General features: G+C 41.3%; 1 protein-coding gene across 2 annotated transcripts in view; it reads left to right on the top strand.

Moving 5' to 3' along the window:
• ASIC2 (acid sensing ion channel subunit 2) overlaps window positions 1-13658 on the top strand; it is a 1273426-nt gene that overhangs the window by 985955 nt on the left and 273813 nt on the right. For both annotated transcript variants that reach the window (XM_068262936.1, XM_068262935.1), the window contains exon 3: window positions 8333-8460. In XM_068262936.1, the coding sequence (XP_068119037.1) occupies window positions 8333-8460 (128 nt within the window). The remainder of the gene's footprint in view (window positions 1-8332; window positions 8461-13658) is intronic.

Here is a 13658-nt window from a genome sequence, read left to right as displayed (position 1 = left end):
TGGACGCATATATCCGTCCAGAGTGGTGCTGCAGCCGTGTGGTGAGCGCGATCGGGCGCGCTCCCGCTGCCTCCCGCTGCCCCCCCGATCAGTGAATGGGAATATAATTCCCATTCACCGATCTAAGTCCCCGGCAGAAATACCGACGCTTTCTCATCAGAAAGCGTGGTATTTCTGCCCCCAGGAAACTTCTTCTCTTCATTTTAGTTCCTAGATGCGACATTGTTCATTTACCTCCCAAACTAAAATTACCCAAATACATTTTTGTATTAAAAAAAACTACATAAATAGTTACCTAAGGGTCTGAACTTTTTAAATATACATGTCAAGAGAGTATCTTATTAAATTTTTTAAAATTATAAGCTTGTAAATAGTGATGGACACAAATTGAAAAAATGCACCTTTATTTCTAAATAAAATATCGGCGCCATAAATTGTGATAGGGACGTAATTTAAATGGTGTAATAAGCAGGACAAATGGGCACATAAAATGCATGGGTTTTAATTACTGTAGCATGTATTAATTTTAAACTATAATGGCCAAAAACTGAGAAATAATGATTTTTTTCCATTTCTATCTTAATCTTCCTGTTAAAATGTATTTACAGTAAAGTGGCTCTTAGCAAAATGTACTACCTAAAGAAAGCCTAATTAGTGGCGGAAAAAACGAGATATAGATCAATTACTTTTGATAAGTAGCGATAAAGTTATTAGCGAATGAATAGGAGGTGAACATTGCTCGGATGCATAAGATTTTCGAAGCTGTAGGCTGAAGTGGTTAAATATACTTTTTAAGTTTTAACAGTTTTATTGTTTTTGCTCAATGACACATTCATTGAAGTATGCCACAGCTAAAAGCTATGAACTATTGACCCTTTCTATCTCTTTCCTGCTCTCAGAAGCCATTTTCTACTAGGAAAGTGTTTTATAGTTGTAATTTCTTAGCAGTGAGGGTCACACTGTAGTCACTTCCTGTCTGAGTCAGGACTGGGTCAGCCACTTACATATCTGATATTTAACTCTTTCAGACAAAGAAAAAAAGTAACAACATAGTTATTTGTGTGTTAGGCTGTAATATCCGATAGCGGCGGAACGCAGAGGCCCACGCTGAGGCGCAAGCCTCTGGGTCTCAGCCTGTCTCTGACATCACTGCAGTGCATGGCGCTCAGCTCCCATTGGATAAGCGGCGGATGCGCTCTCAGTATGCGCTCCGCCGCTGTAAACATTAACCATGTGTGCGCATAGCATGTCAGCATCTCTTCTGATGCTCTCTGTTGATTGGCTACTTTGGATTCCTTTAGTTCTGATTGGTTAGTTCTAGTATAAAAGATAGGTGAGCGTCCTCTGTCATCGCCCGTGATACTGTCAGGCTTGTCTGGTCACCTGGTGTGAGTCAGGCCATATGCCCATATGACTGACATATAACCCAGCCCTAACGCCTGCAAAAGCTCCTGTCTGATACAAACTACAATACCCTGCAGGCAGATGTAGCATACAAACTGGCAGACAGCAATCACCAAACACAGCAAAGGCAATGTACACAATATCCTGAATAGTCACCTGAGGCCGATAGGCTGAGGCAATCCAGATGAAGGCAAGGTGACAGGCTATGGCTGAAGTATAATCACTAAACAGATGCGTGGTCAATCAAGCCAGAGTCAGTCCAGGCAGCGTTCATACAAATCCTTTAACAAGCCGGGTCGGTAACAGGTAATCAAATACAGAAGCGTGATCAGGCTCAAGCCGGGTTGGTAACAGGTAATCCAATCTAAAAGAAGCTTAGTCAAGAGACAGACACAAGTTGGCAGCAAGACAAGTACTTGGTGTGAGCGCAAGCTCAGCAACATGCCTAGCATAGGCTATCACGGGTGATGACAGAGGGCGCTCACCTATCTTTTATACTAAAACTAACCAATCAAAACTAAAGGAATCCAAAGTAGCCAATCAACAGAGAATGTGTCAGCAAAGATGCTGACACGCTATGCACACACGTGGTTAATGTATATAGCGGCAGATCGCGTACTGAGAGCGCGTCCACCGCTTATCCAATGGGAGCTGAGCGACATGCGCTCCAGTGGCGTCAGAGACAGGTAGAGACCCAGAGGCTTGCGCCTCGGCGTTCTGCCGCCATGAGCGACCACCGGATCTTACATAGGCACTGTACATACCCATGTCTATCTCATCATGTCACATGTCACCTCGGCTATCCTTTAAGGCAGACCTATGTTCAAAATTTACCCCCTACCCCAGAAGATTAGTATCAGAATTCTTGTCTTCAAAGCTTTGAGATTGAAGCGGATATTACATTGTTATGCAAAATAACTGTTGTGACTGGGGGAAAAAGTGATTTTCATAACGACATTACTATTGTATAAGGGCAGGTAGTATAAAACTGTAAGCAATGCCTGACTATAGCTCCATTTTAATAATGACCTGTGCCCCTCCCCCCCCCCCCCCCCCCAGCTCCTGGACCCTATAGCAGCTACTGGTTATTGCTACACCACTAATGCCTATAGGATTCACAGAAAGACAACTTGTAGAATATATTTTCTTGATGTTCCATGACTTGAAGATTTTTTTTTTTTTGTACAAGACTTTCTTTCCAACTGTGGCAACATTACAGTGTTTGGAGAACAGACTGCCCACAATTCCCACTTGCTGCATGAATCATTTCTGCTCAGAGCAGGAGTTTTGTTACTCTCGCTTTGTACACTTGTGCCAACTGAAAGACTGGCTGCAGGCCGTTAAACACCCACCGACCAGTTTCTCCTACGCTATTTTGGTAAATGTACATAAAATGAGACAAATTGAAAAGAAAAATTGCTTTCAATCAGCTCACAGAGAACTGCACTGAATAGATTTCATTTTTTTTATCGCATAAAACTGGGTTTCCTGTTTAGCGGCTTGAGTGCTAACACTGCCTTTTAACCAGCTAATGGGAAGATTATGAAGCTGTGTGGAGTGAATGCAAGTGCTGCTCACACCATTTGTGTACTGTGAAGATTCAGACTCTAACAGGAATAAAGAGACAGACTGAAAATGGAAAACTCCTTTAGTGTTCTCTGGCATAACACTTTATTTTACAACAAACAAATAGGTGATAATGTTGGAATTACAACACGTTTTTTACATAATAAATAAGAGTCTAAATGTTAAGGTTTTCCTTGTGTTTTACAAATTTACATTTGCGACGCATAACAATAATAATTTGTTTTCACTTTTAACCGCAATGACAGCAGTGCTGAGCAAATCTAAATCCACATTCAGGCAGCGTTTACACATTGGCCAATTAGAGATGGCATGTTGGCTTTCCGCTGGATGTTATTGGCTACTCCACATCGCTGGACACGGCACGCTGAAATCCACAATGTCATTTCATATTGCTTTGCTGGTAGTATAGCTATTTCTGCTCAGTGTATCACAATAAAATAAGTGCTCTTGCAACATGAAGGTCGTTTTACATCTCTACTAGCAGTCTATGGCTGAATTACTGTGATAATGGAGATTACAGTATTATTCTATGAGGTTTTTAAGGCTGTTATAGAGATAAGATTGCTGTAATACTTACATGCGTAATAAAGTCCCCCCCCCCCCCCCCTTCAAAATAACACATTTAATTTGTTGCAAACCTAAGTATTACTTTATGCATAATGAACTGTCACTTAACACTGTATATAATGACTAGGTGTGAAGTTATTATCTGATGGTATTTCTAAGAATGGGTTAGGAATACAAATGAGTGAACAGAAATTTACTTTGGCTCACCTTGTAAAAGCAAAATCTATTGAGACGAGGTTAGGTCTTTTCAAAAGTCTAAACACCCTTCCAGAGGTCTACAGTGCTGCCCCTTCTCTTAGGAGGCGATATCTAGAGTGGTTTCAAGGACCTTCCAGGAGACAAAAGCGCAGCAAAAGGCACAGGAGTCCCTTATTATAGAACTAGCATAAATGGACGCCTATTAAAAAAAGGCTAGGCTACCCCCCCCCCCCAGCAACCCGAGCACAGATGCGTCCCGCTCACTCGTCCTCCACCGCTGTCTACAGTATATGCACACAGGGAGATGTTGCTTGGCAGTTGAAAAAAGCGATTATTTCCCACAGTGCAATGAGGTTCACAGACAGCAAACTGTTAAAGAGAAACTCCGACCACAAATTGAACTTTATCCCAATCAGTAGCTGATACCCCCTTTTACATGAGAAATCTATTCATTTTCACAAACAGTCCATCAGGGGGCTGTATGTCTGATACTGTGGTGAAACCCCTCCCACAAGAAACTCTAAGGATCATGGTACTCCTGGAAGTTTCCTGTCTGTGAACTTTGTTGCATTGTGGGAAATGGCTGTTTACAGCTGTTTCCAACTGCCAAAAAAGCATGCAGCAGCTACATCACCTGCCAACAGTTAAAATGCCACCATGTAATAAATGTCAGAATGTAAATCAGGGATTTAAAATATTTTACAATGGGCAAACACTGACTAAATCATTTATACATAATTATTGTAAAGATTAAAGTGAACCTCCGGACTAAAAGTCTACTCAGCAGAACTGAAAAGGCCTGATGTTTCTTTAACAGTTTCACAGCATCAGAACTTTGTTTTTCTTACCAAGCATATTTTTTAGCTGCATTTTAGCTAACCAAAACCAAAAAGATGGCTGCCATCATGAAATTACAAACATTTGCCTGTTCTTTTAAAACAGTGTGGGTAAGATATTATATTACCTATCAATTTTAATTAATATTACTAACGTAACTTAATGACAGTATGTTTGTTTAGGCTGGAGTTCCTCTTTAAGCACTTTTTTATTACATTATTTTCACTAGAGTTCCTCTTTAAGTTTGGAAGCAGGGGGACACACACACACACAGAGACAGGACGCAGAGGTTTTATTATATAGGATAATAGTTTATAATGTGTAAAAAGACAAGTATAAACCACTCACAAGTGGTGTGAGTTGCACTACCGGCAACCACAGTATCGAGCAGGTGAGAAAAACTCGTCCGCACTCAGGTCTCATGGGTCTAATGTTACAGATGGGTCGCTCCCTTGAAAAGTTTAAAAGGACTGCCTTCTTAAGGCCCCCCACAAGCCGAACTTAGAGAGTGAAGAGGTGCACTGGGATGTAAGAGGTGCTCCTAATGGACGTTCACCACAAAGACATTGTATGAACCTGATGAAGCGGTTGTAACCCGTAAAACACGTTTTTTTAGTGCTCAAATATATTTTTTGTTCATTTGTTTATTGCCTCTCAAGTAAGCCTTCTTTTACATTGTATACACACTTTTTAGCCTATCGAGTAATCCTCTGAAATCCCAGTGTGCTCCTTCTCTTACCTCTAGGTAAGCTGGCTTCCTAGAATTGCCACCAGTATTCATACCAGTGATGTCATTGATCATAGTATGCAATGATTAGTCAGAGCCACTATCTATCCACAATAGTTCACCAGTACAGATACTGATAGAGAGCTCAGCATCACGACTGCTACTTATGGCTTTGCTATTGTACAGTTTTGTGTAAAGTTGTGGGGTCGTTTAAACCCAGTAGCCATGCTTTTCAAAATGCTAAATAGATGTTTTTTCCTGTTCCTGTTACTTAGAGGAGTAGCATTTCATCCCCTAATCAAGCTAAAAGCAGGCTTTCAAATTAAGTAGGATGTGGCATTGTTGACCACCATATATGTCCTTCAAAGGTCAACAAAAGCATATGAATTCTCAGAATAATGGGGGCAGGCATGTTTCACTGTAAAAATAAAGGCGTGCAAAATGCCAGCTCATCCTTTTTTAGGAATTCTGGAGTACTAATTGGGTTTCTGTCCATAGCGCCTTTGGGAAGAAATCCCGTTTGTCCCTCTCTCAGAACTGCTGCACAGAGCTATGTAAATATATGTATTTCTCTAAAGTATTTGAATTTATTCCCATTTCTTAACCTCCTTGGCATTCCGTTTCTGCTGGATTTCTGTGCAAAAAGTGATCCAATTAATTTGCATAACCTTTTTTTTTCCTGTACCTTACCAAAGTGTACATATTGAGTATAATAAAAGCTTGAAACACAAAATCAAAACCACATTTCAAAATGAATCCCCAAGTTCCAGCTGCTCAACCTGCACTAATATGAATGTAAAGGTGGCCATACATTTAGTGATGATTGGCAGCCCCCTCTCCCCTTTTCTATGGGCTTGAGAACATTATTTTTGATGCTGTATTTAGCACCTCAGTATAGGTTAGCCAGATACGAGTATTCCCCCAGTATAGGTTAGCCAGGTACAGGTGTCCCTCCAGTATAGGTTAGCCTGTTACAGCTGTTCCTCAGTATAGGTTGGACAGGTTTAGGTGCTTCAGTATAAGTTAGCTAGCAATAGTTGAGCTAGCATAGGTCCCCCCCCTTCCCCCAATCCCGTTACTTACCGTGCCTCTGTCCAATGATCGCAGCATCCCCGCTGCACAGGTCCGCTATTCTCTATGCGGCGGTTCGGGACTCAGCGTCATGAGGTTGATGACATCACATCCCGATCCTCTGCATAGATAATAGCGTAGCTGTGTGGTGGGGCTGCTGCAATCGCTGGGCAATGGCACGGTAAGTACAGGGCAGATGATCAGGGAGTGGGGGGCACCTATACTAGTTCCCCTATTACTAGCTTTTACTGAGGTACCTAAACCTGGCTAACCTATACTGGGGAACAGCTATGCCTCTGAAAACCACCTGAGCGGCATGCCCGTGATGGACATGATGCTTTTAGCAAAATTATCTTGCCCGCCACAGTTACGGGCATACCGCCCAGGAACTTAAATTGATATATTTCTTATTTTTAGATGTTAAATCAAGGAAAACTAGTGATGTTATAAAACTACCAGTAGTTTTTTTTTTTCTTATGAATTGTTTGGGTATGTGTGATTAGTGGTGTGGTCTTGCTTGGTGGTGTAAGCATAAAGAATTCCATATTTATGTATACAATTACTTCTAACAATACAAAGTGTAAACGAGTTGTATGCAGAGTTCATTTTAGCAGGTCAATATGACACTGCTTTTGACCCCTTTTGAACCAAACAGAAATAGCACTAGAAATCAAAATTAAGCATTACTAATTCTAAAGCGCTGTTTTAGCACTCTGAAATTGAGATACATAGCTCACACTGTCTTATATTGACCTGAGGAAGCTGGCAGATCCAGTGAAATGCGTTGTCTTTGTAGTAGTGTCTAACAATAAAAATCTTAATCTCTTATCATGGTAATAAGACTGTTTCTATTACTGATCTCCACTCACTACATATGGCTTCACAATTGGGTGTCTCCTCCCATCTTGCATTGTCTCCTCCCCGGGGGGTTACCTCTGTGACTACATCCAGTGGCTCTTTGTTTTTCTTTCTGGAGCACGACCTACACTGACCCAACAGAGTTATCATAACCAGGTGGAGATGGTCCTTCTCCACATACCCAAAGTTGTGGTTGCCTCTAGCAACCCACGTGTGTGAATAGTTCTTTACATTTCCCAGAAATACTACATTATTGGCGCTCCTGGTGCTCTCTGTCTACTTTTTTACTGGTAACTGGGTTTCTTAGCCTGAAATTAATCTACTGCACCTCCCAGAACATATCTCAGTTGATACAGATGAAGCAGTAATTTCCTATCCCAGACTTTTCAACCAAAGCTATGAAAAGTATTTACATCATGAAACTAGTTAGGACCTCTGTCAGACCATAGTGCTACTCACGTGAGGACCAGGCTCTTTGTTTTAGGTTTTATATCTTTCTGTGTTACCTCTAGTCCCTCCTCATTGGTACATGGATCACTACAATTCTACTTCTTATTTTTTGTCTGAGCAGGCAACTACAGATGGAAATGGATAATTGTACCTACCATGGATCTAGGTGCGTTCATGGAGTTGCATTTCAAACAATTAATCCCTGCATTTCTGCAGTTATTAGGCTCGTATTTCTTAAAGTTCTTCTAGTGGGACTTGTATTCACCTTAGGTAGAACACTGCACAGCTCTGAACATCTGTGTAGATGTTCTTGTTCTAGTCTCAAAGACCATTGACAGAAGCAGCTGTGGTGGTTTGTATAGGTTTCATGGCAGATTTCAATGAAATAATTGTCCTGAATAGGTGCCAATAGTGTAGATGTGGGGTACGCAGGGGTACGTTTTTATTAATGAATGTGTTTTGTTTTTTTTGCACAGCAGAGCCTGGGATTATGGTAAAGAAATAAGCAGAGTATGGGGAACTGCTGTGCTAGGCTTGTGGTAGATACATGTGAATATCTTCTGTTTGGAGAAGCATTTTGTTGGAAACTGTCCGCTGCTTGCATTAATTAGATCATCCTCCTTCTCTCTGCAGAGGAAACGACTTTTGAAGCTGGAGTAAAAGTCCAAATACACAGCCAGTCTGAGCCGCCATTTATCCAAGAACTGGGATTTGGAGTGGCCCCTGGATTCCAGACCTTCGTGGCTACCCAGGAGCAAAGGGTAAGTGGATATGATGTTCATCAAGCTGTGCGCCTTGCGAGTAATATCCAGTGTCACTAACACATCATTGTGAAGACAGTAAGAGTGCTGCCGACAGAAATGCATTGCGCCAGTAAGTAGATTGATAACATGGGATAGGCAAGTGACTCATGACTTTATTAAGTGAATTAGCTCTTGGGACCCGGGCCTGGGCTGGGGATCACAGCTATTTTAATGGTTGGCTAGAGACGAGGCTAGTGGGAAATTATACAGCAGGGCCTAATGAGCCTCCTCTATACAGGACTGGAAGCTCCATCATGTCTGCATTAGGATGTCATCGCTCCTCACCATGTGTAAATGACTCACAAATGAATACTGTCTGCCTCTGATTAATGTGCTTGTGGTGATAAAGAGGCGCAGGTCAGACAGAGATTTCCAGGTGAATGTTCCCATATCCGCCTCAGTAATGAAACTACAAAATTAAGTTTTGATTGATACACTTCATCCCAGGTCTCCAGTCAGATGGGGATAGAGAACTTATTATGTTATATAAACTGCGCTCAAGGTCTCCGAAGTAAACTGCCTTCTTAGGAAATGTGCTCGTAAATCGTATATTACGTCATGTTGTCATTTTTCATCCGAATACGCACTAAAAAGGTCAGTTCAACTTAAAATGCGTGTTTTAGAGTTAAGCAAAGTTTCCTGCAGGATATCCATCCAATACTACCACTCTCAGTACAGACACCTCTCCATATCCAACTATTTTTTAAAATGTTTCTTTTATTGATGTAACACATGATTACATGAACAATAAATGACCTGCACTAGTGTTGCATCTTGTCACTGTACTCCCAAGTCCACCTTTAAAGCGGTATTGTCACCATAAAAATCAAATTTCAACAGCAACTGGTCTGAGTGTATTAAGTCATAAAGATGCTAATCCTGCATTCAAAACTTGCAAAACTTTTTCTGCTGTTATGGTTACAGTTATCACATACTTTAGGAGCACTGGCCCTAGTGCCAAACAGTGCCAAAGAGTTGAATGCTGGGAGTTCTTTTTATCTTTTTATCTATAATATATTCCTCCTCTTCCATGTATTTCCCTGCATTGCTGCTTATCAGAAACTCCCTCTGATCACTTGTGTTTACAAGCAAGGCTGAGGTGACTCAGTGATTGGATGTGTAAACACAAATAGACAGTGCAGTTGTTAGTATACACCTCAGTGGGAGTGTCTGAAGACTCTGGGAGGAGGGCAGCTAATAAATACACAATGAGCAAGAGAAAGGAGGGGGGAAAACAAGAGTCATGGAGGATATGATGTCAGTATTAGCTTAGCAAGATGGCCACTGCCTAGAATAGGATTTTCTGCTTTTCCTTTATAAAATTCATAGGAATCAGTACGTGGATAGCACCAATACATCTGTTATGTTGGGATCGGTTGAAAAGGGCGCCCGAGCTGCCTGTATGAAAAGGGCGCCGCCATAGACATCAATGTTATTTCTGGAAATATGGGCTACAAGGTGTAGAAAAGGGCGCCCGAGTTTTGATATAGGCTACAAGCGGGCCCCCCTTTGTAGCCCATATTTTTTCGGCTACAAGCGGGCTCCCCTTTGTAGCCCGTATTTTTTTCGGCTACAGTAAGGTGCCCCTTTGTAGCCCATATTATTGCCTTTTTTTCTAGCCTAAGTTTTTATATGGGCTACAAGTGCTGGAAGCCGAATTATTTCATTCCCCCACTATCCATGGCGGCCTGGAGGGGGAATAGTAATTAACACATCCTGGAGTATTTTTGTAACCGAAGTTTTTATATGGGCTACAAGCGCTGGAAGCCAAATTATTTCATTCCCCCACTATCCATGGCGGCCTGGAGGAGGAATAGTAATTTACACATCCCAGAGTTTTTTTGTAGTCGAAGTTTTTATATGGGCTACACCAGGCGCCTTTTTTTGTAGCCACAGTTTTTATATGGGCTACACCAGGCGCCTTTTTTGTAGCCGAAGTTTATATGGGCTACACCAGGCGTCTTTTTTGTAGCCGAAGTTTATATGGGCTACACCAGGCGCCTTTTTTGTAGCCGAAGTTTATATGGGCTACACCAGGCGCCTTTTTTGTAGCCGAAGTTGGTATATATGGGCTCCACCAGGCGCCCTTTTTTACCAGCGCCCTTTTCATGTAGACCGGTTATGTTAGTAGAAGTAGTATTTATCTACTTATATATGTGTTTTTTTATTTCTAGGTTAGCATGGGTGTTGATTGTTCTTAAAGTATTTAAGGACCCACTTCTTTATTTTACCTTTGCATTATTTTCAAATTGGAAATTTACCTTTTTTGGGAATTGCCTCCTTTTTTTTTTATTTTTGCTATTATTCACTGCAGTGGGAGCGTGACTGAAGTTTATGCATATAGATAGATTTAAGGGTGCAATGCTGGCACAGGACATTTTTTTTTTAATCCATGCATTATTTAATCTGCTATTTTACTATCAATCAGTCATATAGTCAGATAGATATGATTTTAGCACATATTATACCTGCAAGTAAGAATATTTTTGTATCCTCCTCCATTACTCAAACTTTGGCTGGAGGAGACATAAAGGTAATTTTCACTATTACAGTACAGTATGTTCTATCCATTTTTCTCAAAAGGTTAGCTTTCTGCTAGATAATTTGCAGTCAAGTGAACTGTTTTTTACTTGTCATGTAGAAAACATTTTTTGGCAGATTTGAGTTGGATTTTTTTTTAACTTTCCCACTGATATGCACTCCAGATATCAATCCGAGTGATGAAAATTTGCTGTTGGACAGTTCATTTTTTTATGGAGTGTAAAACATTTGACAACCCAGTTAGAAAACAATGATCCATATACTTTTTCCATGCATATGAGCTGGAGCTTGCGACCATGTTAGTGCAAGTAGCTTCTTGGGTATTATTATTATTATTATTATTATTGATTTATAAAGCGCCAACATATTCCATGGCGCTGTACAAAGTAAGAAACAAACATGGGGTTCATAATAATACAGACAATGGTGTACACCAATATACAAGATACATAATTAGTGACAAAATACAAAGAATGATACAAAATATAGAATTGGTAATGGCAGTGATAAAAGTGACATGATGAATAAAATATAAATAATGGTTACCAAGACAGAAAAGGGGGAGAGAGCCCTGCCCTTGCAAGCTTACAATCTAAAGGGAATGGGGGGGGGGACAAGAGGAGGGGTAGTATGCAACAAATATATAGAGGCAGTGTGTTGTAGGAGTGCAATTTGGTCTTAGGACAAAGGGAAGTGGCCTAGGGTAGCGCATATGCTTGTCGGAACAAATGTGTTTTTAGAGAGCGTTTAAAGGTAACAAAGGTTGGCGAGTGACGGATGTGTTGTGGGAGGGCATTCCAGAGAAGGGGTGAAGCGCGTGCAAAGTTTTGTAAACGTGAATGTGAGGAGGTGATTCTAGAGGAGGACAACAGAAGACCATGTGCCGATCTGAGATTGCGATTGGGTTTGTATCTGGAAATTAGTGAGGATATGTACCGGGGAGAGAGATTGTGGAGAGCTTTGTAGGTTAGGGTTAGGAGTTTGAACTGGATCCACTGGTTAATTGGCAGCCAGTGAAGAGCTTGACAAAGAGGGTCGGCAGAGGAAGATCGAGAAGAAAGATGAATGAGACGGGTATGATATAACTCAGGAATGCATCTGTATCACCAGCTTAAAAAGAAACTGTAAACCAGAGTTTAACTTCCTCCCAATCAGTAATGGATGCCCCCTTTCCCATGAGAAATCTTTACCTTTTCTCGAAAAGATCATCAGGGGATCTGTATGGCTGATATTGTGATGAAACCCCTCCCACAGTGTGATGTCATGACCATTGTCCTGACAGTTTGCTGTCTGTGGACCTTGTTGCATTGTGGGGAATAACAGCTTTTTTCCAACTGCCAAGCAAACAATATCTCCCTCTGTGCATAGAGCTCTCAGTAATGCACATTCCGTACAGATCACCTGGCAGAACTAGAAGTAGTAGTCACCACCAGTGATAAATGTCAGAATGTAAATCGGACAGAGGAAAGATTTTACAGTGGGCAAACACTGACTAAATTATCTATAAATTAGTATTGTAAATAAGTAATTTTATTCATTGTGTTATTTTCACTACAGTTCCTGTTTGATGTCTGATTTAATTTATCCCCTGGGTCTTGTTCCCACTTACAGCCATGGCTGCCACAGGGCAGATGTGCGTTGCTGCTGATGTGAATGAAGTTGTAACACTTACCCAGATTGTCAGTAGTATTCTGCCAACTTGCAGGCCATGTGTTCATGCATGTTACCCCCTTTTGAGACAATGGTGTGAACTGCACTTGTGCACTGGGCCATGCTTACTGGTGTGTGTACATGGTTTGTGTGCAAGGGGTATAAAAGGCCCCTCTTGATGCTTATTCGGCGTGGAGTCTTTTGATCAGCGTGGTTTTACTTGCTGCTTGTAATTTGCCTTCCTGATGCTAAACTTGGCCAGGAAACAGGATAACTGCCTGCTCAGACATTAGCTGCAGTCTTTAACCAATCCTGATGACTGCCTGCCCAGAACCCATGTATTTTTATTGACTGAGTCTGATTGCAGCCAGCCCTGACATATGCTGCATTGTTGATCTGGTGATTCTCAGACTACTGTTATCAGCCAGCTATTCTGTGGTACTTCCTGTTTTTCTTGTCTCTGGCGGAGCAAGGCCAGGAGCCACAATCTGGTAACCTCTATCAGCAAATATGTTTGCTGTGCATTGGGGTGGTGGCCCATCAACCATAGCATGAAGCTGTGGTGAAGAAAAGTGGGTGTTTACACTCCACATCTTGGCATGGCCTGTGTCTACCACTATGGTCAGTGTCAACACGTACTCATCCTCATAACAGAAGTATGGATAGACATGCAGGCACATGCGAATGTAGCAGATGGTGCTTTGACAAGTTTGGGTCACAGTCACACAGGAGAGTTAATGTGTTTACTTTAATAAGCGTAATGTCTGGGGACTGGGATATAGGATGCATTTGCTTCTGTTTAAAACACTTCCATGTATAAATAACAACAAACACACACACAGTGAAAACAACATAAAGTTTGGAATCACATCTAGTTAGCAGCAAGAGTTTCTATTGTAGGTCAGTTGAAAGGCTCTGCAAGAATCCACTTGGACCTTCTCACTGAGGATTAGGTAGGTAATCGT

The sequence above is a fragment of the Hyperolius riggenbachi genome, chromosome 12, assembly GCF_040937935.1.
Source record: "Hyperolius riggenbachi isolate aHypRig1 chromosome 12, aHypRig1.pri, whole genome shotgun sequence".
Classification (NCBI taxonomy): domain Eukaryota; kingdom Metazoa; phylum Chordata; class Amphibia; order Anura; family Hyperoliidae; genus Hyperolius; species Hyperolius riggenbachi.
The sequence above is the reverse complement of the archived record's forward strand: the minus strand, read 5'-3'. Positions and strand labels throughout refer to the sequence as shown.